Below are 23,749 nucleotides of genomic sequence, written 5' to 3'. Positions count from 1 at the left end.
AGGAAAACATATTTACATTTTGTTTGAAATACATGTTTGAAGCACACAGTTTTTAAATAATTTTATTTACAAATTGCGTAGTTTCTCGTGATGGTTGTATCCTCACATTTTAACCTAACTTAAAATATTTATTTCAAATTATGAATTGTGCTTATATTTCAATAAGAAGGTACGGATGTTTGAATAAGATCGAACAGAAGTATCGACAAATCATTAATTTGTAATAAAGAGTGGGAGCGTTAAGTATTGTAATCCGGCTGAGCTCCTCCTCCCGGCCATGCCCTCTAATTAACGGGGCTCCTTTCCTGCTAAAGTCTGCATCGGACTGCAACATAGTCAAAGAGCAAGAAGGAGAGAGAAAGAAAGAGAGAGAGAAAGTGAGGGGAGAGAGAGAGAAAACTGCCACTGGATGTAATTGATTGTCTTGCTATCAAGAATAACTTGTTAGTAATAGTCAATTCTGGCTGCTTTTGAGGCTGACTGTTTCCACTGAAGCATCAGAGGTTGTCAGGCTGGTACTCACTGAAGCTAAACCGTTATCCAGGAACTGAGGACAGCAGACTTGGCATTTTTTAAAAAGACTTAAAGTTCTCCAACCCTGCGGCAAAAGCGACAACATGCTGCTGATCGGCTACATGTAATTTCGCGGACTTTGGGATATACGCCTTTTTTTATTAATTTGCAAAAGCTGAGCTATTTAGAATTGTGCACATTCGAAAAATCTGCACTTTTCAAGCATCTTTTTAGACAAGCCTGAAAGACAAACAATGACCTCCAAAGACGACGCAAAAGGCGCCTCGGTTGAGGATCGAAGGCGCAGCCCGTTGGATCATCTTCCTCCTCCTGCTAACTCAAACAAACCCCTCACTCCTTTCAGCATAGAGGATATTTTAAACAAACCTTCTGTCAAACGAAGTTACACAATATGCGGCACGGCACACCTGCTTTCTTCCGGTGATAAACATTCATCCACGGGCCATCCTCTTTCCACTCGGTCGCTGCTCACCCAGACATCTCCACTGAGCGCACTGGAGGAACTCGCTAGCAAAACCTTCAAAGGACTGGAAGTCAGCGTTCTGCAAGCGGCAGAAGGTAAACAAGGCCTGTTTCTGTGCACAAAGTGTTATTTTGATTCTGTTCATGAAAAATCGTAATAAGCATATTTTAGCTTTCTGCTTGTGTTTGATTAAAAGAAGTCGGTGAATGTATTCAAAAGAATGCACACATGAAAATGTAGAATTAATTTTGTGTTCGGTTAAAATAAATGCCTGTAAAGATAAATTAGAGGGGACACACGTTTATTATTTTTAGATTTTGCAAATTCAGAAAATATTTTAGGCAAAATGTAGTCTTTGTTTTTATAGGCTAACTAAATATAAATATATAAATATTTTTAAATTCAGACTTACATTTGTTGCCACTCATTAAGATACTTGCATTTGATAGATTTTGCGTTTTATTAATATTGGTGCAAATGTTTTGGTTTGTTTGTTTATTTAGGAAGGGACGGCATGACACTCTTTGGTCAGAGGAATACCCCAAAAAAGCGAAGAAAGTCGAGAACAGCCTTTACCAATCACCAAATCTATGAACTGGAGAAAAGGTTTCTTTATCAGAAATATCTGTCTCCTGCTGATCGGGATCAGATTGCTCAGCAACTCGGGCTGACGAATGCTCAAGTCATCACCTGGTTCCAGAACCGCCGAGCCAAACTCAAAAGAGACCTGGAGGAGATGAAAGCAGACGTGGAATCGGCCAAAGCGGTAGGCAATGTGCCTTACGAGAAAATGGCCAAACTGGCAGATCTTGAGAAATGTGTCGCTGGAACTCTCGGAGATTCAGCCAAGTCTCAAAGTCTAGCTAACCTCGAGCGTGAGGGCACCAACAAACTGCACATGTCACCATCGTCACCATTTACAGACCACACAACGAGCAAAGAGTGTTCAGAGGATGAAGACGAGGAAATTGATGTCGATGACTGATTTTCGTTGAACTGCATCGGTATTATTTACCTTTTTCTGAGATGGTCCTCAAAAACCATGAAAGTTGAAAGTGCCATTAATGCACCAAATGTATTAAATGACTTGTATTATTAATACAAACAAATCAAATCGATATACAGAAATATCAAAGCAAGCATGGGACAGTTTCTTCAAATCTATTTATGCAGTGGCAGTTATCTAATATCGTAATCATTTAGCCTATTCGTTTAAACAAATAGCTGAAGAGCAATAAGTACTTTAATGTTTGAGTCAAATATAAACACTCACACACATACAGACACAAGCATACACACTTTAAGCACGATTGCCCAATCTGAACTTTTTTACCCTGTTTTAAATAAGTTAAATGCATGTTTTATTTTGTTTCTCAAAATTATTTTACTCTGCATAGATATATAAAAACATCCGAAATTTAATTCACACGTGCCCCACCCCTGCGCGTCCCTGTTCTGCCGTTTGGCCTATATCAAAATCGTTTGATAAAAGAGTGTATTATAGAACATTTCCTACAAAAGTTATCACGGGAAAAAATCGACTTCTCTGATTAAATATGGACTGTCACGTTTTAATATATTTCTTATTGTTTGTATGCCTGTAAGTGCCTTTTTAAGCCAGGAAACCATTTAAACCAAGTGTACAAAGTGTAATGTATTTAAAAATAAATAAAAATGTCTTTCTCTAAATTGTTGATGTAAGTTTTATTTATCGTTTTGATAATAAGCAATCAAGTTAGTATAAATATGAAGTATAATACTATTCTTTTCGAAGCGTTGATTTTCGTTAGCTTTAGGCCTATTTAATTTAATTTACTGCAGTCTGTACCCTTTTTAAACTGCATCGACACATTTAAAATTCAATGAATATCTTTTCGATTCGACTTTTATGCTTTTGATTTTCAAAATGGCATAACGTGTTTTTCTGTCCTCACAAAGTGTTTTCAATATTCACAATGGATGTGTGTGAGAAACGGAAATCTGGATTGATGAATGCGCGCATAAAGGACGCCTAAAACCCAGGGTTTTTGGCCCGTTTCTCTGCGCTTGAAAGACGCTATTTCCCTGTTAAGCGAGGAGAGGCAGTCGTTTCTAGTGTAAGGCGTGAAAACTGGGGACAAATGAGCAGTCTCCCCTGATGTGACAAGCTACAATGAAGCATGCTCTGCCTCCCGCGGCTCTCAATACGGAGACAAGCGTGTCCCACCGAACAAAAAGGACACAAACGTTTGGAGGCCATATGGTTTTTGAATTTTCCTCACAATTTTCAGACAATTTGATGGATTGAGCTGGCCTTCTTTTTAAAGTGTTTCGCTCAGTTTTCACAAAGGCAATAATGCACACAGGGGCGAGGGCATCTGGGCCTATTAATGTCCCCTCTATTCTCTCTCTTTTCACTCGGCTGTTTTAAACAAGTCTATGAATTACAATGAAACTCACTCGTCTTGTTAAGAAGTTGACTCCTGCTTCTTTTGTTTGATTGTTTGGCTTAAAATAATAAAGTAAATTTTTTGTTCTTATGTAAAAGCACTATGGCTAGAGTGACAATGTGTGTGGAATTAAAGCAAATTCCTGACTCGGATTTTTTTTTCGTTTAGATTTTTTTCTGTTCTTTGTTTATTTATTGTCCATCATGTTTTTTTCGCAGCATTTTTTTCTTTAACTAAAAATGGAAGAGTTAAAGAGTTAAAGACGACGTTTATTTGTGCGCAATTTGAGCACCTGTTCTGGTACGAACTTTTATTTTTATTTCGTTATTTTAATTCATTTTAACAATAAATAATAATAATAATAAAATCTCAATTTTAAATTAATTTAAAATTGCTGACTGTGCTAGGCCTACTTCAAAATTAGGTATGTGTGTGTGTATGGAGCCTATGTATGTATGTGTATATATATGTGTGTGTGTGTATAATATATTTTTAAGTGTATGCACACTATTTAATAGATGTACTCTTTTCTTGTTAAAAACTATTCAATAATATTAAAAACAATTATCAATATTATTTTAATTCAAGGGAAAAAATAATGATAGAGGGGAGCTGCCAAAAGGATTACAGTAAAATGCAGACAATGTGATATTTGTCACCACACCATTAAAATGAGCAGATGCCTTAAACCTCACCAGCACTATACTCCACTGCACCATGTCTGCCCATACTGGTCTTTGGTGCAGCAGTATACCTGTGATTTTATTTTTTTCTAAACTGCATTTACACTTCTGTTAGTGTTAATGCTTTGACCCAAGTCAAATACATTTAAGGTGTACAAATGGGAGAGGTTTACCAACACCATGTTAGCTTCTGATATCCTTATTCTGGCTGTGTCAGGACTGTTCCCCATCTCTCTCTGTGTTGTTTGCACAGGCAAACATAGAAAGTGTAAAATATATATAAGGGGTGCTGATATATCACTTGCTCGCAAGCTGGTGGGGTTCAGTTCCTTATTTTATGAGGTGTTGTCAAATGTGGCAAAGATAAGTAATACTACAATCCGAAAGAGCATAACGTGGTAATTAATCCCAAAGTCTTAAGTGTATTTCAGCTCGAGAGAGAGAAAAAAATCTCTAATTCAATCGCCCGGAAAATTGAAGTTTGATGCATGAGTCCCTGCTGAAACAATGGGGTTTGCACCCTCCCTTATCCTCTCTCTCTCTCTCTCTCTCTCTCTCTCTCTCTCTCTCTCTCTCTCNCTCTCTCTCTCTCTCTCTCTCTCTCTCTCTCTCTCTCTCTCTCTCTCTCTCTCTCTCTCTCTCTCTCTCTCTCTCTCTCTCTCTCTCTCTCTCGTCCCTCCCTCCTCAACCATTTACCCTTTTTTTGCTAATTGTTTGATTAGAAAAGAGGAGCACTTACTAGAGATTTTCTGCCTTAATTAAAAACGAATGACATTTCATAGATGCATAGATAGATGGATAGATTGATACATCTTTCTTTCCTCCGAGAGTTTTCTCCATGCTTTTACATTTTAAAAAACCTTTCATCGACTCCACGCGAGGCTGCGTGTCATAACAGTGTATGATTCGAGGTGAAAAATTAAGCAGATTTACCTGAGGGGAAAGCTTGATTGATCACTAAATAGGGGTGGATTCCAGTGTTTTAGTTATAGCGCGTCTGTGGGCCCCTTAATACTTCAAACTTCAATTTTACGGACGATTGAACTAAGCTTGTCCCTGACAAAATTGATATATGTATTAATTTTCTTTAACTGTTGATTAATTACTCTCCACTGAAAGAATTATACCAGACTTTTTGCCTTAAATTTGCATATTAATCAAATTCTAGTTGATAATTCAAACGAAAAAATGGATCTGAGGGAGTTGAGGGGGTATAACTCGAAATACCTAGCCAGATATTTTTCCCCTCCCTTGCTGCTAAGCTGCGTGTCTAGTGTATTAAAATCAAAGATGCAGAACGAGTTAGCCTGGCTATTTGGTGAAAACAGAAATTGCCTGTCCAGTTTTATGATGTGTTCATGCTGAGCAGGCAGATCTTAATGTGTCCTGTCAAAATGTCTAAGATTTAAAGGGGAAAGAGGCCTATTCAACATATAAGCTGTGTGCGTGTTTGAAACAGAGCGGTGGGAGCTTGGTTTTCATATGTAATTTGCCACAGAAACTTTTTTGTGGCCAATACATAAACACGGATGATCAGTATTATTTAGATAAACTTTGGCATTTTATTGCAAAAGTAGCCTACATATTTGCATTTATTTATCTAATATGAATTTTGATTTTTAAGAAGTCTGATTTACCCCACAGTAATCTAGCTATACTGTTAAGAGCTATGCAGATTAATGTGATTTCATAATAGAGAATGAGTGTAGGTGAGTGTATCTGAGTGGTTTTGTTTTCAGTTGATTTAGAGGTTGTCACAATAAAAACTGTATTGATTTTATTCTACTGAGGGACTCCACCTCAATTACTGCTACACCAGGATGTTGTAATTGCATTCTCCATTGTGTTGTTGTAATACTGAGGAAAATATAAGAGGAAACACTAATTCTAATGAATTTGCTATGATTTTTGTTTTGCCGATATAAAAGCGTTTAGGATATTGAGCTGAAGGAAGATTAAATGATGGCACAACTATTTCATATTTTCAATATTGAGCTACAACACTGCATGTCATTGAAGTACATTCAAATGAAACATGGTCAAATCTTCAGTCGCAGTCAGACACTGTTTTCTGATTTCTAGTCACAAAGTTGAACAATGAGGTTTTGCTTTATAGTTCTACACTGCCATTATAGTGAGCATAGACCACATGCTGTCCTTTAATTAAACTAACAGCCACATGACACTTCCCTTTAATTAGTATACAGAATAATTTGGTGTATTCTTTCACATTTATTTGGAAGGAATAAAGAAAGAAAAAAGACAAAGAGAAAATGATTATATTGAAATGAATATTCCACAATGCCTTTTCTGGTGATATAGACAGTCAGTTTCCAGCCTGAGAGAAAATGGATTGAAAGAAAAAATACTCCTGCAAGTCTTAAGCAAATAGCTAATTACCATAACAGGCAGTATTTTTCTATTCTCAGGTTCCCCAGACAGCTCACATATTACCATTCTTCCATGTCCTTGGCTTCTGTCAAAAGCAAGTGTGCCATCGTGTGGTCTGTGTTATCCACATGGAGACATTCCTCCAGTCGCTTGATCAGTGTGGCTTTTTGATCTTATTGCCCCATCTAGTGGTGAAATACATACAACACACCTGTGCTGCCACATCAATGTGGATCAGACATCTCTCGCTGAGTTATGTATTCTTTACAATGAACAAAATGAAACATGAACTTTTTAGGATATGCTTAAAAATAAAGGTGGTTCACGATGTCATAAGAACCATTTTCGGCTGTATATGGTTCCATAAAAACCTTTAACATCATCAGAACCTTTCTGCTTTACAAGATATTCTTTGTAGTGGAAAAGGGTTCTTTAGACTATAAAAATGTAAGAAAGAAATGGTTCTATTTAGAACATTTTGTGGAATGGTTCTTTGGTGAACATGGCATCACTGTGAAGAATCTTTTGTAGCACTATTATTTGTGACCCAGTCTGAAAACCCAGTTAAAGCATTTTTATTGTTTAGATTTAAATTGGTTGTTTTTTACATAAAATCATTTTACATTATATAAAGAAATTGTGTGATATTTGACCATGTCAAAGTTTGAAATCATTGTGAAATTAATGATTGAAATCAAACTTTGATGTGACAGACTCACATTTTTGCATGAAATATTTGAAGAGTTTGGTTCCAAAATGAGATAACTCAAAAATCATGTTTTTTTTATTGTGCATTCCAATTAATATCAATCAAACTGCAGTTGGTTTGTTTTGATATAAGACATAATAACTCAAAAAATACAGCTAATTAATGCCATAAAACACAATAAAAACATGATAACATAATAAAAAACATGATTTAAATTTTTATCTCATTCTGGAACCAAACTCTTCATTTATTTTATTGCAAGTATAATGGAATTATTGGCATATAAGAATACACATCAGTATCAGTAAAATTGTTGTAGTAGATTATCATTTGATAAGGCTTACAATCTCTCAGTGACCCTAATGTTGTAGTGTCTGTAAATAATAAACTTTTGTTTCCGTATGCAAGTGTGACCAGGGCAGTGGAGATATTCTACAGCGGCTGGATGACAAGTAAGACCCTGACCTCTGGACCTCTGTTATCTTACTGAAGTGACTCCTGGGTGTGTGGAAGTGCTACTCAGAGCCCTGAGGGAGAGAGGCCTGCGTGTTTTCCTGACCTGCTCAACACATCAGTGATGGAGAGAGAGGGTGAGTACAGTCTAAATATGGAAAACAGATATTTTCCAGAATGTTAATATACCAGTTTGTTTGAGTACATACAGCACTTTATAAACATTACAAAGTTAAATGAAATATTAATGAAAGAATAAGATTAAGCTATGTTCTACATGTCAGTGTGAGAGATTTTTACTCTATTAGTAAGAATAATTGTACCTTGCAGTAATTTACATGAGTAAGATTAAAGAGTACAACATAATTTATTTAAATATTGTGTAAAAATAAGAAAGAGAGAGAGAGAGAGAGAGAGAGAGAGAGAGAGAGAGAGATGCAAGTAATTTTGATAATGGATATGCACAACATAGCCAAATGGGGATGCCAGAACTCTTATATGCTCCCCCCCAGATTCCAGCTAGTGAAATGTAATGTTTTTTCACCTGATAAATAATAATGCTGTTTGTTATTCTCCAAATATCTGAAGTTATGGAAATAACATAACCTGCTTCTGTTGTGAAGAACAGTATTCCTTTATTGTATATTATCTAAGTTAAACTTCGAATACCATATTTACTTGGTTTTTGCTTTGCATTAGCTTACTAGACTAAAATATTGTCAATTTGGTTGGACTAATATATTTTTCTCCATTCCGCTTTTTATACCTAATTTCTTTCCTAGACCTCTTCTGACTTCCTCACTTTCGCTAATGCAGACACACACAAGCATACACGCTGAGTGGTCAATTGCTGTGCTCTGTTGATGCAGAATAGACGAGAGGAGGGCAGGAGTAAAACAGAAAGGCAGGCAGGGTGAGTGTCTGACAGACCATTACTGTAGACAAGCCCATAACTCACACTGATAAGTAAAGGCTTCTGTTGACATGACCTCAAACAGGCCTTCAAGAGGGAAATAGAGTTGCTAAGAAACAGAAAGAAATATGGTGAGCCACAGATTACAGTATAGATCATAGCTTTATAGATTTAACAAAATTGGATAGTTACTCTTGTTTATTTTAGCAACAAAACTACAGTGATTCAGACACTTCTAATAAATTATCTTAAATAACTCAGTGGCTTAATAAATATCACAAAAATAGACAGCTATATTAACTCTTAAAATAATTTAAGTATTTTTTTTCAGTGAGACTAAAATTTAAAATTTCGCTAAAATTTACATATATTATTTAAGTTTATTTAATGAAAAGAATTAAGTATTTAGTTAACAATTTTTTTAATGTGTGCTTAATATTTTTGGTGATTTCTAATAGAACAAAATAAGTTACTCAGAATTACTTAAAAGAGTAAATCACAGTTAAACTTTTTAGAGCGTAATCTTACAGCTTCCCTGGCATTTTGGCAGTAGGTATAATGCAAATTGTGCTGTGTTCTTACCACTAGAGGGCGAACGAGCATTTGTGGTAATTTAGTTTTGATGAAGGTCTTTTTTCGCTTGGTCATATAGAGGAAATCAAAAGTGTTTAATAAAATTCATACACAAGAAAATTACTATTTTTATGTCTATACATTTAATCATGTCACAATTTCATTAGCCCACATCTGTAGCCTACATTTCACTTTGCATGCTTTCAATAATTTACACATCTTTCATTACAGATGTAATAAAAGAGTTCCGAATATACATTTTCATGTATTCAGTGGCTCTGTCATATTATTACTGGAAAGGCAGCTGATGAGCTCAGATATGCTGAATCTGAAGCACTTACATACTGAAATATTTGTGTCCATGGTACACACAGTATACATTACGTTACACATAATATCGGCTAAAGCGAGAAAATGCACACAAAATTTAAAACATGGAACAAAAAAATATTTAGTAAAATCGAATATAAATTCTATTCTAGGCCTAGTCGTACATATTATTGAAAACATGTACGACTTCTTCCCTCAGGCCGTCTACCTCTTGAACAGTTAAATGTTTTTTTACCCACCCTGCAATTAATAACTCTGTGCAATAATAATTAAGTGCAATATTAATTATATCCTCCAGATAATACACTATCTATTTTTATACAACTTTTTCTGTAAATTATATTTCATTCATTCTGCTGTATATAGCACATACCTTGTACTACAATAGTCTATTCTTATTTTTTACTTGTACATATTTACATAAACACATAGATTTACTCTCTATATCTTTATCTTATGTTTATTATATTGTATTTCTTTATTTTTTATACCCATAGGCCATTATTTAAATAATCTGTGTACTGTATATTGTGTTATGCTCTCTGTGTACTGTTGTTGCTGTTTCTGTGTACTGGATGCTCCTGTCACAAAACAAATTCCTTGTATGTGCAAACAAACTTGGCAATAAAGCTCTTTCTGATTCTGATTCTGAAAACGTGACTATAGTCATTTTTTTGTAGTCATTTATGTATTTGTACTTAAATAAAGTAGCAGTTTATTAAACAGAATATTAAATATATGTTAAGTAATATTTCTTATAATAAAGATGTTTATTAGTGATAAACAGGAAGATAGCACCTTATCATTATTATCATGATATGCTAAAGGCAACTGGACAACAGCAATAGTATGAATGCTGACCTCCATGGAACATGAGTTTATTAAAAATGTAGATCCACACAATATGACTACATATGCCAGACATCAATATAACATCTCTTTAAACTTTGTCTTCCACAGGATGTATTTGTGCAGTTTTCTGACATATGTCCCCCCAGTCTCATGCCCTATTACTCAACAGCATGGGACTCTTCGGTCCTTATGTTTAAATGCGACTTTCCATCATCATTTGGGGGAAGTCCTGCTTAAAGCCTCGAGATGGTGAGAGACAGCAAATAAAAATCACATTAAAAAAAGATACTGCGTATGGGTTTGATAGGTAAATGGCTGTATATGTTTTTTAGGCAGAATGGTGGCATGTTAAAAAATGCTGACTTTGGTAATGGGGTGGGCACCTTCACTGTTTTTCTGTCACATATTTTTACACTTGGGTCTGTCTTAGAGGAGTCAAGACAATGAAAGACAATAATTAAACCTTCTTGTGGAGGTTGATATAGCATTGGGTGTGTGTGTGTGTGTGTGGCTGGGGGGTGGAGGCTGGTAGATGTGTAGACACACTATGTGACACTTTTATTGTTGTCAGAAATGCAATATCCTGTCAGAGCCATGCGCTGGTGCTCCTTGCCATCCACTTATTGCATTTAACAACGTATTAAAAAATGTTTATTATAGCCATGGTTGCCACAATTAAGAATATAAATATTGCTCTCACAGTTTTATATTGTTAATATTTATACAAATGTAAATGTTTCCGATAAGAAGCAGTTTATGCTAGTAGCTTCTCAGGAGCCATAATACACAGGCCTACATTTTTGCCAGCTATGGACCTGGAATAAACTCACAGACAATGAGATTTGAAAATATGATTTATGGATTGCATTCCTTCTGACAGCGAGTAATGCTCCAAAGGTCTGGCTTTTCTTCTCTGGGGTAAAACTAAAGTAATAACCTCAGTAGTAACCTGATACTTCAAACCCTTTCATTTTCATTTCTGCTAATGTACAAGTTTGTGTTTTCATCATCTTGTCTCTTAGGCTTTGCAGCAGTGTAAATCCTATTTTTAAGACTGACTGTTCCAACTGATTTTTATTATTTTTATGGTGTTTGTTAGCGGGGTCACATTGGTTGTCATAGTAACAATGTTTCACCATTGATCATGTTTTTCATGAGCATGGTATTCACATCTTAACATATTCATTGCAATCAACATTGTAAGAAAACAGAATTTAGATGAAGGATATAAACCCATAAACAATAGAGACTAGAGAAAACATGTTTGCTCGGGACAGTAAAGAAGGAAAGTCAAAGAGTTCACCCCAAAATGAAAATTCTGTCATCTTTAACTTATCCTCTTGTCATTTCAAACCTGTATGACTTTCTTCTGCAGAACACAAAAGAAGATATTTTGAAGAATGTTGGTACAGTAACTAAACAACGACAGTACTTATCGGCATTATCAATAGAAGCCAAAGGGTACCACTGTTGTTCGTTTACCAACATTCTTTTTTGTGTTCTGCAGAAGAAAGTCATACAGGTTTGCAAGAGAGTGAGTAAATGATGACAGAATTTTCCCTATTGGGTGAACTATATCACTTTAACAACCTTCCGATCAAATAATGATGAAGAAGAAATCTGGCTGAAACACATTACTGTTATGCATGATATGTGCCATATAAATGAACTTACATTTTTTTATTAATATTTTGCCATTTGTTTACTCACTAGGCAAGACGTGAAACTGTATTACACATACATTTAATATTATTTATTTGATTAACCATGGTGACTAAATTACACAAAATGTGTTCTATACATTTTATTTACATCAATTTCTTGAATTAATAATTGTCACACTTCTTTGCAAAATGAGGCCATTCAATCACTGCTAATTTTGTTTCTGTCTGATCCGTCCATTTCTATCAGTGCTGCTTCTGACTCTACCTATGAAAAGTCCCCGTCAGTTTGCGGGCTGCTGCTTCAGTCTGCGGCTGGGCCAGCCGGAGCCAAGGAGCATCTTGCAGAGGGTAATCCATCTCCATCACTTAAATGATTATCCCCATTAATCTGGTGTAAACTAATAAAGTCAACAGTGGCACTGCTTGCCTGAACTTCATTAAGTCTTTAGTACGTTTAATATGTCTTAATGTCCTCAGCTTTCCTGCTGCTGCGATCACCTGGCACGCTGGTCCCCGGAGAGCCGCCTGAGAGATTGAGGCTATTTGTGCCATGTTTTGTTTCCTTTATTTTCCTTGCACTCGTTTTTCGACTGATATAGTGTCTGTTGGAATGACATACAAAGAGCTAGACAGAGAAAGGAAGGCTGGGGAAGAGGAAAAGAGAGAATGAGAGGAAGAGAGAGACATCAGTGCAGAAGATTTAATTTGCCCAGCCAGACCTCAGATGGGCCCCCGCAGTCAAGGGTTTAATTTGGCTTATCACGTTATAAAAGACGACCCGGCCCGGTAATCAATCATCGGCCTGTCAGTGGGAAAGGCAGTTGTTGTAAGCAAGTATGACTTCCCAACATGAGTCCGTTTTAATTGCCACCAAATTGTCTGCTTTGTTGTTTTTAGGGGATGTACTAAAAGTTTGCTCAATTAAAGACAACAAAAGCATTCGATTGTTTTTGTCGTCCCCTGCCCTGCCCCCTTTCCTTTAGAGGGTGCCGCCGGTGGTGGTTACGCTGCAATGGTGGGTCATGTTGACATGTGAACGGAGAACCCGTTTCCCCGGTAAGGCCGAAGAGTGGCGCCTGCGCAGTGTTAGGACCCGACACTGTTTACAAGGCTGAAGGATGTCAAACTGGCTCTGACCATTACCCAGCTAAATAGAGCATAACTCTCTCCCGCTTCCATTGCAGATGCTCTCTTGACAAAATAAGTGCTATCTTCAATAAACAAAAAGTTATTGTTAAAGATGATCACATCTGTTCTGCTAGTGGGTAGAAATGTATGATGCCCAATACATCACGTCGGTATTTTGGTGTGTTTTTAAAGGTAGCAGCGTGCAGTGAGAAAAATGGATTTTCCAGACGAATGGCTGCTGAGATGTAAGACCTTGAGCCACTGAATTCGAAAGCTTAATGTCTTAGAACGCTCTATACTTCGATTGTGGGATGGGAAAGAAGAGGTTTTCATAATAGACTTTTTCATGTCCCCTGCTTTTTTCCTGGATACTGCGTCAATATAATGTTCTTGTTTGCTAGCTCACTGATATTAATGGCTGTGGTACTACAGGGTTGAGCCGTTGGGTCTGCTGGAGTGGACTATAAATGAAATGAAGCTGTTATACACTACAGAAAAATGTTGTCAGTAGTTCACAGAATAAAATAAAAACCGTTTACCTAAACACAAACCCATAAATAGTCAAATAAAAAAAATCAAGATTTAATAGTTGTGGTTTACAGGCATGTCCTCAAATGCATTTTTTAGTTTATGATCATTTCAACATTTACGAATACATTTTTAAAATAAAATGTTGAAACTGTTCAAATTAGTTATTGCACCTTAAATATTGAACATTACATGTTAATAAATGTTAAAGTGATAAAGTTTCACCCAAAAATGAAAATTCTGTCATCATTTACTCACCCTCTTTATGACTTTCTTTCTTCCACAGAACACAAAAGAAGATATTTTGAAGAAAGTTGGTAACCGAACAGCACTGGACCCCATTCACTTCTATTGTATGAACACAAAAACAATGCAAGCGAATGGGGGCGAGTTAACAGCATTCTTCAAAATATATCTTTTTGTGTTCTGCGGAAACAAGAACACACAGGTTTGAAATGACAAAAGGATGACTAAATGATGACAGAATTTTTGGGTGAACTATCACTTTAACAAGGATTAATAAATGCTAAAAAGATATATTGCTCATTGTTAGTTCATGTTAGTTAATGCATTTACTAATGTTAATAAATACATCCTTATTGTAAAGTGTTCCCGTTTTTTACACTTACTTTACTTTTCGTTCTTGTCTTTGTGGTGTGTAATGAAAGATTCAGAAGAGGAGACGGGGAGAAGTATAATACTAAATTTGTTATGCTATAAATAAGGCAGTGTGATGAAACTTACTCAGCACATGCTCAGCAAAGTTCTCTCTGTGCCGAGGAAAAAGTGCAATCGTTTCACTTCTGTGAAGTATGAAGATACCTTTACAGATTTTGAGGCACAAACTTTTTTTTTGCAAGTCCAGTGTTTTCCTTTAAACTTGTCTCTATTTTATCTTTAGTTTGTTAAATGGTTACATGAGTCACATATTATATGGTGACACTGATCAAATTCTGTATTTAACATTTGTTAGTAGGCATTAACTAACAATAAGCAGTTTTGACAGCTATTATTAATCTTGGTTCAGGTTAATGTCCAAATTGTCTGTGGTTAATTTATGTTGGTCATAATTACCAAGATTGTTTATTTTCAGTTCTTTTTAATTCTAACATTCTAAGTTATACAACAATAATAGTATGACTGAGTCATTGATTTCGATTGAATCTTTGAAATATAAACATGTGCTTTATTTAAATATCTAACTGAAGACTGTTGACTCAGTTAATCAAATAGTAAAAGAGATTGAACTCATTTCAAATCATTATAATGCAGGTCTCACACAGATGTTTGCTTTAAACATCTTTCCTGACAATCCAAATATTAGTGCTGTGTATATAAGAAAATTATTTGGTAATACTTTTTTAACAATAATATTAAGTTCTCCTATTTGAGATATAGTGGGTTAATAGCTAATTTTGCAAATGTTGCTCTCAACCATTGTTAAGGGCCTTTATTATATATTCATATTTCCTACACCAAATTATGGCAGATCGATTTGTATTAATGTGAGTTGTCAAAGTTACAAAGAATTTCTCCTCCTCTCCCTTATTTACTTCACTGAGACCTATGATGGAAATAGTTATTGAAGTTTAGTCCCTTGTGTTTTGAGTTGTTGTGATTACCCTCCTTAGATCTACCACCCTAAAAGAGTGCTTGTTTTCTTTACCCCACCCAATTAGAGATGACCTCTGACCTCTGAGAGTGATGTCTGTCCTGCTGCGCTGTAAGGCTTAGATAAATGTCTCATATGCGTTTCAGTCTGTTTTTCTTTCTAAGCCGTCTGATGGTCCATTATATCATGATGGAATGTACACAACTGCCGATGTTAACATGTTAACTATTTGAAAGCGTTTCATGACTTCTTGAACGTCAAAATGCATTGCCAAAAATATCAACATTTTTTTCTTCATAAAATTCTGAAGGGTCAATGTCAGTCCTGAATGAGATCATCAGCTGATGCCACATACCTTGCTGTATGTATATGTTGGGAGGGGGGTAAAGTATCAGGGGAGACACTAAGCTTTGGCCCACAGCCCCTGTCCGTCAAAGCATATCATTAGGTGTGAGGCGAAGCCCCCGAGGCCTGTGCAGGCACCAGCTAGTCTGTGCCTGTGTTTCTGGGTTGCAGGTTTGGGCTGGTGGACCTGTTTGTTATGGTGTAGCGGGCCGCATAATTGGGACGAGGGCGCGGGGAACAAGGAGAAAAAGATAAACACAAAAACAGGGTACCTGTTGAAGACACCGTGTGATGACAGATTATGATGTCTCTGGTTTCTCTGTGTGCAGTACTGCCGGTAATAAAGGAAATTAATGATATTGTTGGGATAACTCCCCAGTCCTTCAATGTTTCAATATAAATATATGTAGATATTGTTTTGTAGTCTGTGGTTTAATGAAAAAATATTGCCGTCTTCAACAATGTGATCATGAATATATGTATGAACATCTCTTTATGCATTCAGAGTAGATGCGGCAGCATTCAGAATATAATGAAGATAATGAAAAAGAAAAATTAGGTCATATATATTGTATAATTTTGATTAATGTCACCCTCCCTGTTTATACAAAAATTGATGAATTAATATCTGGTGTTTTCCCTTGTGCTCTGCTTTGGTTCCATCTCTGCTGCTTCTCATTTGCTTCATTTCGTTGTGCCTTTATTTTGTAAACTGTCTTTAGATCACTTCGATCCATCAGACATCTCAATTTCATGAATTTTATAAAAAAAATAAAACAACTCTAACTGTCCAATGATGTGAGGGTCTGTTATCAAAATATTTGAGAGAAATATGTTACTAGAAATATGAATCTTACCATTGCCGTTCTAAAGGATAGTGGGGCACACAGACTGCTACAAAACTAGAAAACTGCTGTTGGGTTGGGGGGGAGCGCAATAGTGTTGATCTCACACATAATGACCAGTAGCTGGTGGGTTGGGATGAGTCCATCCATCTCTGTGAAGTAAACAGGTCCCAGCTGGGCTGCTGCGTTCAGGGTGGAAAAGGGAAGTGAGGCTGGGCTCGCTCGCCTCCCCTAAATAAAAGAGGCGACAGGATGCACCCGCACTCAAGAGGACAGACACACCATCCAGTGGCTGCTGTGGAGGAGCAGCTTCCGCTGTCATGGGTGTCATGTCCACTATTAGAGCACAGAGTGAATCCACATGGTGCCTGGAGTATGAGATGAGACTTCCCATTTGCTAGTGGGAGTGAGAATTGGAGGTTCAGAACAATAAATCTGTGCTCCAATTCAACCTGTGAGCCATCCGTCCTGTGTAGTCATCACAAGCATGCCTCCGGCAAAAACCATTGGGTGGAATGGAGTTTACTACTTCGCAAGTTTTCTCATTAGGTTGAGTGTGAAAATAGATTAACAGCATAAGGAAGCGAATGGTTGTGAAGAGTGACAAACTGGAAAATGGACAAGGTGGCGCAACACTGCTAAAATGAAGAAACAAGCAAAAATGTTCTTGCTTTTTCAGTTTGGAAATGTATTTTTTAATATAGAAATATACAAATTATATATAACATCCAGTTTACATTTTAGATTAATACTTTGATGCAAAGTTAAATATCGAATAAAAACAAACAATTATATAGAATTAGCACACACACACAAATAAGAACAATTTTAGGAACTTTTTCTATACACACAAATGTTACAAATATCTATGTGCATTCAGGGGTCTTCATAATGACTCATTAAAAGAACATTGTTGTTATTTGTTGAAAGCAGTAATATTATACCTCTGAACAGAGTCATAACATTGGTTGTTTTGACTTAGATTTGATGTAGAGGAAGACACTTTATCTAGTTCAATAGTTGTCATATTCAACTGAAAATGAATTTGAGAGGTCAGCATTAGTCACATTTTCTTCTCATTACAAAAGCATAAAATCTCTTTCTCCCTGGACTAGATGAAAAAATATAATGATGGCCAATTTATCAAATAGTTGTTAATACCGTGTTGTGACTGACACGTGAAACAAGCCATTAGCATGGGAGACACAACAAGTTAATGGATGTCCTGTCCCTCAGCACCTCAACAACTGATCTGGACATTTGTTAACTGGTGCTTGATCATCATTACAATTTGTAACACCAAACTAATTTTTAGGAAACATTTTCATCTTGAAGCATTTCCTTCAAGGCAAACACATTAAAAAACTATTTTACTTTTATAAGAGCCACAGTTTCAGGATAAGAGCAATCATATCTGTTTCTGTTGTTGGTTTTGTCAGATGCATAATGCACTAAAACTTTCAAGAAAGTTATTTTTATGCTGTAGACCCAGTCAAATGATTGCTTGTTCTTATTTTTCCTTTTCTGCAATACAGCCCCAAAACAAATCCCTGGTCGGTTCCCCTTTGACAAAGTGCATTAAACTGTTCTATTTGCTGAGTTCATTAATCTATTTCAGAGGTCAAAGACAGTGAACCAAACATGCTGACCTTAAAAGTCCATTTGCCTTATTATAGAGCTGAGAACTATAGGTCTACAAATTTTAGCAAGCTCCATACGTCCAATGATTGTCCACCCTCAATAGCTTACCTAGCATTTTTAACACACAAAAGATGATGACGACAATATGAAACACTTCCACCATCAATCACAATCACTTTGGTCACCAGTGTTTAGTTGAGGTATAACCTTCCAGCATTTCCAAGAGGATGAACTCCAATGAACTTCGTAAACAGGAAGATGGAATATTTGTCTTTGTGAGGAGTTTTTCAGATGTACATTGAGATCTGCCAAGCGTGCACGTGAGCATTGATTAGGCTACTCATTGTTTAAATGACAGAGAAATACACTGCTTGTTTAGATACAATTTTATTTTTGTCTGATGAAAACACACATTCTGTGGGACACATAATTAATTTTAACGACGCTCTAAATGCAGATCTTTTAAATATGCAAATGAAGCAAACCTGTATTGTTCTGTTTTGATGCTTTTATGCAGATGCTCTTGAAGCTGTCACCAGCAGGGCTGTGAGCTCTCCACTGCGCTCAGAGATGCAGCTGATGGAAGTGGCGCCAGTGCGCTCAGGCTCAGATGTCAAACACTACACAGGTAGACTGATGCACCACAGAGACTTTTTGGAATCAGTCCGAAACGTCCTCAAAGGTTGTGAGTATTTGGGTTTATACTCCTTAATATTATTGAATTACATAAAGAATCGATTAAATTCATATTTGGCAGCAGGAATGAAATATCAGTAATATATCAATAAATGACTCGTGTCAAGTGGGCCTTGGTGGGTTGATAATGCTGTGATTAAGCACTTAACATTCTGACTTCATCGTTTTTATTTAAGATTTAAGCAAAGAAATGTTTTAAAATTGCTTTGCGCATTAAAAGTAAGGTATGTTTTCGTACCAATACACATCTTGGAATGTATAATTAAGTCTACATTACTGAAACAAAAAATATTAATTTTACCGAAAAGACGCCGTATTGCTATGTATTAAACTTTAATGTCGGTCATTTGGCAGCATTAATCTAGACCCACATAAAATATTAATACTTTAGTGTATCTTTCTGTTAAGTAATCACCACAAACCAGAAGAAAATCGATAGTTTGTTTTATGTTTATGCGTAAACTATACTGCATATTCTTCGCCTGTTTTTATTTGGTTTAAAAATGATTAATGCATAGAAAATAAAATGAATAATTAATACAAAAGTTAATGCTAGGACAAACTGCGCTGGATCAATGTATCTCACCAGATTAATTGGAATAATACATTAATTCTGCCATACACAACATAAAACATACTGTTTCAAATAAACAAAAATCAAAAATAAGATGCATTTGATTTGACATTTCATACTTCGAATATAGAACATTTACAACAAGTTTTTTCCTTTCAAATTTGTTATACTGTATATGGCCACATTTCTCGCGATAAATACAATCAGACAAATAAGTGTATCACTTTATTAATACCCAGATAAAATGTTATATCTTTCATATTGTATAGTTTTGTTTTGAAATACATATGTGTCTCAGTATAAATTTCTGTCAAATATTTAATACAGAAATGTAGACAAATTCCTTGTTAAATAATAAGTCTAGCAAGAGTGAAAAAATACACAACCTCGAAATTATTGCCTCCTCTTCCCAGGACAAGTAGGCCTATCAAAATATCTTAAAGACTAAATATCTCAAAGACTAAATATCTCAGCATAAACTACATAGCCAAAAGTTAATAATAACCGAATTTGTCATTTTTGTTGAGTTTGTCGTTTGGTTTAATAAATCTTCCCTGCGAGTTCCCTTGTGGTGAAAAGGGAATTCCAGTGAATTTCATTGAACAGACTCGTCGTGTTTCTTTAGCCAATTGGGTCCCTGAGCCCTGAATTGGAGGCTTAATTTTACCAAGCCTCTTTGGCATTTTGATTGATGTTCCCGTTGCTTCATCCGGCAGGCTAGCTATAAGGGTAAAGGGAGGCAGTAAAAAAGACAATCGTCAGTGGTTCAGCCATTCTCACACATACTCATGCAGTCAACGCTATTAGATAACGACAAGTCAGGACTAAACTGCGTTTTAGTTTTTGTATGATAACGTGGGTGACGTGGAGGAGCGCGCGGCTCTCTTCACCATGGATCATATGGGAGCGCATCTCCACCAGACACACGCAGACACCATCAGTTTTGGGATAGATCAGATTCTTAACAATGCAGACCAGGGGAGCTGCATGATCTCCAACCCCAGGATGCAGGACTTGGACTACGGCTTGGGGTGCATCGTCAGCACAGCCTACAATACCATGACTGGTAACTACAATGTCAACAACTCGGCTGGATACAATGGAAACTCGTGCAGCGTTGGCTCCCTCGGCGGCTCGTACAACATGAACTTGGGCACGAATATTAATGGGAACTGCCTTAATTCTTCAGGAGTGATCCGGGTTCCAGCTCACCGGCCGCTGAGTTCCTTTCACTCATCAATTCCCACCAGCGGTGCCACGGTGCCAAGTATGGGAGGCATGGGTACCATTAACAATCTCACAGGATTAACGTTTCCGTGGATGGAGAGTAACAGGAGATATACCAAAGACAGATTTACAGGTAACGGCTGTCACATTAAACTTTCAGTGGTATTTCTGTGCTTTAGGCCTATTCGTTTTATTTTATATTAACCACTTACGGTGGAATTCATTTGATTGTATATTATATTAATTATTTGATTGATTAAATTACTCTCTTACTTTAATCCCAAGTAAGATCTCATAAATATCTCGTGTAGATACACCTTCATACTTCTAAGATATGGGTCCCCAACATAAACTGGCATTTTACGCACGTAATGAATCATAACATGGCATCTGAAAAGTGCCTTTAAAAATGCAAAATGTTTTACATGGACACAAGATTCATTAGGAAGTAAAACCCTAAATATATTTTATAAGAGAGGCTATATAAATCAAACGCATGGTTTAGTAAAAATGTAGCAACCATGTTGTTTATTTTTGTCAGATTATTTCCATTTATGTTATCATAGTTTTGCAGATGGTTAAATTTATTATGGAACACATTTGGTTACTGTGGTTTTGCTACAAATAAAACCAAAAACCACGATTAATCAATTGAATCAAGGTACATTTTTGTAAGGGATGATAGTCAGAGTGCAGGAGCCAGTTACGTTTGTCACGCCTGTAAATATAATTTTAAATAAGGATAATTTTAGCCCTATTAAAAATATTTAGATTTCACACGTATACATCTAATAATATCTTATGCTCAGCAGATATTGGCGTCTATTTGCTTGCTTGGCTGAACTTGTTTAAAATTTCTGGTTGTTGTATGTTGTTTTAAAGGACGAAATTCATTTTCCTCCTCTGGAAGACTTATTTGCTCTTCCCTGCTTTGCTCTGTCGTTTTGCTTATTTCTGCCGCCTGCTTTCACCCTGTCTCTCAATCCAGTGGCCCTCTCACCGTTCACTGTAACACGCCGTATAGGTCATCCGTACCAGAACCGAACCCCTCCGAAGAAGAAGAAGCCCAGGACGTCGTTCACGCGCCTTCAGATCTGTGAGCTGGAGAAGCGCTTTCACCGTCAGAAGTATCTGGCCTCAGCGGAGAGAGCAGCCTTAGCGAAAGCACTTAAAATGACTGATGCGCAGGTCAAAACATGGTTCCAGAACAGAAGAACCAAATGGAGGTGAGCTTTCGTGATTAACCCGTAGTTCAAAAATCTTACTGAAAGAGAAAATGCATTCTTTTCTGTCAGCAAAACCAGAGAAGTCTTTTTCCTTAAAGTACTCCATGAATTTAAAGCATTCAATAACATGCTATATTTGTTAAGCCTGTTCTACAGTCATTTAATCGATACATCAATATTTAAATGGATTTTTCATTGTTGAATTACCAACAGTATATGTAGACTAAACAATTTTACTGTTTTTACTGTTGTTATGTTTTAGAAAGATAGGCCACGCTTAAAGTGAGCACAACACAAGTATTTATGATGTCAATGCTGTTCTAATTGGGTTTTAATTGTGTAAAAATGAAAATAAATTAAGGAAAACACTTGACTTTAAGTAATAAATACAAAAAGTAGGCCTATATCTAGCAATTTAAAGATATGTTTTTGTAGTTTGAGTGACTTTTTATGACAAAAACGTTTGTACAATAATATTAGAGTTGTTCGGTTGACACATATTTACATTTTTTTGTAAGAAGGCACAAAATATATTTTTGTTCATGCATTTTCAACTATTCACTTAATCGGTCTTTGGTAATTAAAAAGCATCTTTTTAAATATTTTGCAAAGAAAAAACTATTAGAAATCATGTCTAAAATAGTTTGACGCCTATGATGTGATCAAACCCACACAGGAGGCAGACGGCAGAGGAAAGAGAAGCCGAGCGGCAGCAAGCGAACCGAATCCTTATGCAACTTCAACAAGAAGCTTTTCAAAAGACTATAAACCAACCTGTTACTCCAGATCCAATCTGTCTACACAACAGCTCTCTATTCGCACTTCAGAGCCTCCAGCCCTGGACTGAGAACACGGCGAAAATCAGCAGCGTTCCTAACAGTGATTAAGATTTTTATGGACTTGCGATGGACAGAAGACTGGTCATAATGACATTGACTTTTCTTTTGAAAATAACGTTTTAAAACGTGTGCAACAGAGCGTAGGTTAATAATGCAACAGTAGTATTTTATTTGTAAAAAGTAAACACAAGAACTATAAAAGTGATGTTCCCCAATACAGGCGTGTACAACATACCGACAAACTTCAATTTTTCAACGATCACAAGCTTATAGCATATCATATTTATTATATTAACATTTCTGTGTATCTCCACCATTTTATATTCATTATAGTTTCTAAAGCCAACAGTTTGTGGTAACACTTTAAAACAACTTTACACCAAGCATTCACAAATATTCTATGATGAACCACAACCATAAGCCTGAAACGATTAGGAATAATATTGTAGGGTAATTACAGGCTTTCACTAAAAGCTTCGTAACGTACAAAGTCAATTTGTAAGTGCATTATAAGGCCTTAAGCAGGACAAGCTAAAAATCAGCTAGGCCTATAACTAAACTTAATACAGTGATGCCTGTAACATTTTTTGCAGTGAACCATGGGACCATTGATCAATACAATTTTATTTATCTGATAGATAAATATCCACATAAATAAAGAAATAAAACGATTAACATGGTTACATGATTTTATGCGCATCAAGTCTTCCTCTCACGTCACCTGACTCCTCACACTGTTCGTCTCTGACATTAAGAGCGTTCACACACTGCACTACTCACAGTGAGTTATAATTAATATCCCTGTCATTGCCAGCATGGAGAATGAAGAGATACTTTCTCATTGACACTGAGTGAGATTGTCTTCAAGCAGTCTCCACAGGATAGAAAGCATGCGCCTCTTGTCCAGCAAATTAATGATACAAAAGTCATGTGTTTATGGGCAATCATAATTTACCATAATTTCCGTGATTTAACTTTTATATCTGCGAAAGTGTACAAATAGCCTACTCATAATACAAATTATAATCAGGGGAGTTATAATTTTGTTAAAAAGACCATTATGAAAAGATCATAAGTTAACTGCATGAGACCAT

General features: G+C 36.2%; 2 protein-coding genes across 5 annotated transcripts; both read left to right on the top strand.

The window, feature by feature from the left end:
• Window positions 1-349: 349 nt before the first annotated feature.
• Window positions 350-8,757, top strand: lbx1a (ladybird homeobox 1a). 3 transcript variants are annotated; one of them, XR_008963559.1, is made up of 4 exons: window positions 350-1,092; window positions 1,501-2,001; window positions 7,618-7,799; window positions 8,445-8,757. XR_008963559.1 is itself a non-coding variant. In XM_057342382.1 (3 exons), exons 1-2 carry the CDS (start codon window positions 768-770, stop codon window positions 1,980-1,982), a joined length of 807 nt encoding a protein of 268 aa, XP_057198365.1. In that variant the 5' UTR covers window positions 350-767; the 3' UTR covers window positions 1,983-2,001; window positions 7,618-7,824. The 3 variants fall into 3 exon arrangements, 2 of the variants coding, with proteins under 2 accessions (XP_057198365.1, XP_057198364.1); XM_057342382.1 differs by lacking the exon at window positions 8,445-8,757 and having other exon boundaries at window positions 7,618-7,824; XM_057342381.1 differs by lacking the exons at window positions 7,618-7,799; window positions 8,445-8,757 and having other exon boundaries at window positions 1,501-2,665.
• Window positions 8,758-19,833: 11,076 nt separating this feature from the next.
• tlx1 (T cell leukemia homeobox 1) lies at window positions 19,834-22,788 on the top strand. Of its 2 annotated transcripts, none has more exons than XM_057342555.1 (3): window positions 19,834-20,723; window positions 21,615-21,816; window positions 22,493-22,788. In XM_057342555.1, exons 1-3 carry the CDS (start codon window positions 20,255-20,257, stop codon window positions 22,701-22,703), a joined length of 882 nt encoding a protein of 293 aa, XP_057198538.1. In that variant the 5' UTR covers window positions 19,834-20,254; the 3' UTR covers window positions 22,704-22,788. The 2 variants fall into 2 exon arrangements, with proteins under 2 accessions (XP_057198538.1, XP_057198536.1); XM_057342553.1 differs by having other exon boundaries at window positions 21,579-21,816.
• The last annotated feature ends 961 nt before the right edge of the window (window positions 22,789-23,749 follow it).

This window comes from Triplophysa rosa, linkage group LG9 (genome assembly GCF_024868665.1).
Source record: "Triplophysa rosa linkage group LG9, Trosa_1v2, whole genome shotgun sequence".
NCBI lineage: Eukaryota > Metazoa > Chordata > Actinopteri > Cypriniformes > Nemacheilidae > Triplophysa > Triplophysa rosa.
This window is presented reverse-complemented; position numbering and strand designations above follow the sequence as displayed.

What these genes read in the sequence shown, in the direction of transcription:
- tlx1 (XM_057342553.1), top strand. Translation starts at nt 20,255, where the DNA reads ATGGATCATATGGGAGCGCATCTCCACCAGACACACGCAGACACCATC. An exon ending in TACCAAAGACAGATTTACAG is followed by an intron (nt 20,724 to 21,578) that starts GTAACGGCTGTC and finishes CTCTCAATCCAG; the next exon opens with TGGCCCTCTCACCGTTCACT. An exon ending in AACAGAAGAACCAAATGGAG is followed by an intron (nt 21,817 to 22,492) that starts GTGAGCTTTCGT and finishes AAACCCACACAG; the next exon opens with GAGGCAGACGGCAGAGGAAA.
- lbx1a (XM_057342382.1), top strand. Translation starts at nt 768, where the DNA reads ATGACCTCCAAAGACGACGCAAAAGGCGCCTCGGTTGAGGATCGAAGG. An exon ending in CGTTCTGCAAGCGGCAGAAG is followed by an intron (nt 1,093 to 1,500) that starts GTAAACAAGGCC and finishes TTGTTTATTTAG; the next exon opens with GAAGGGACGGCATGACACTC.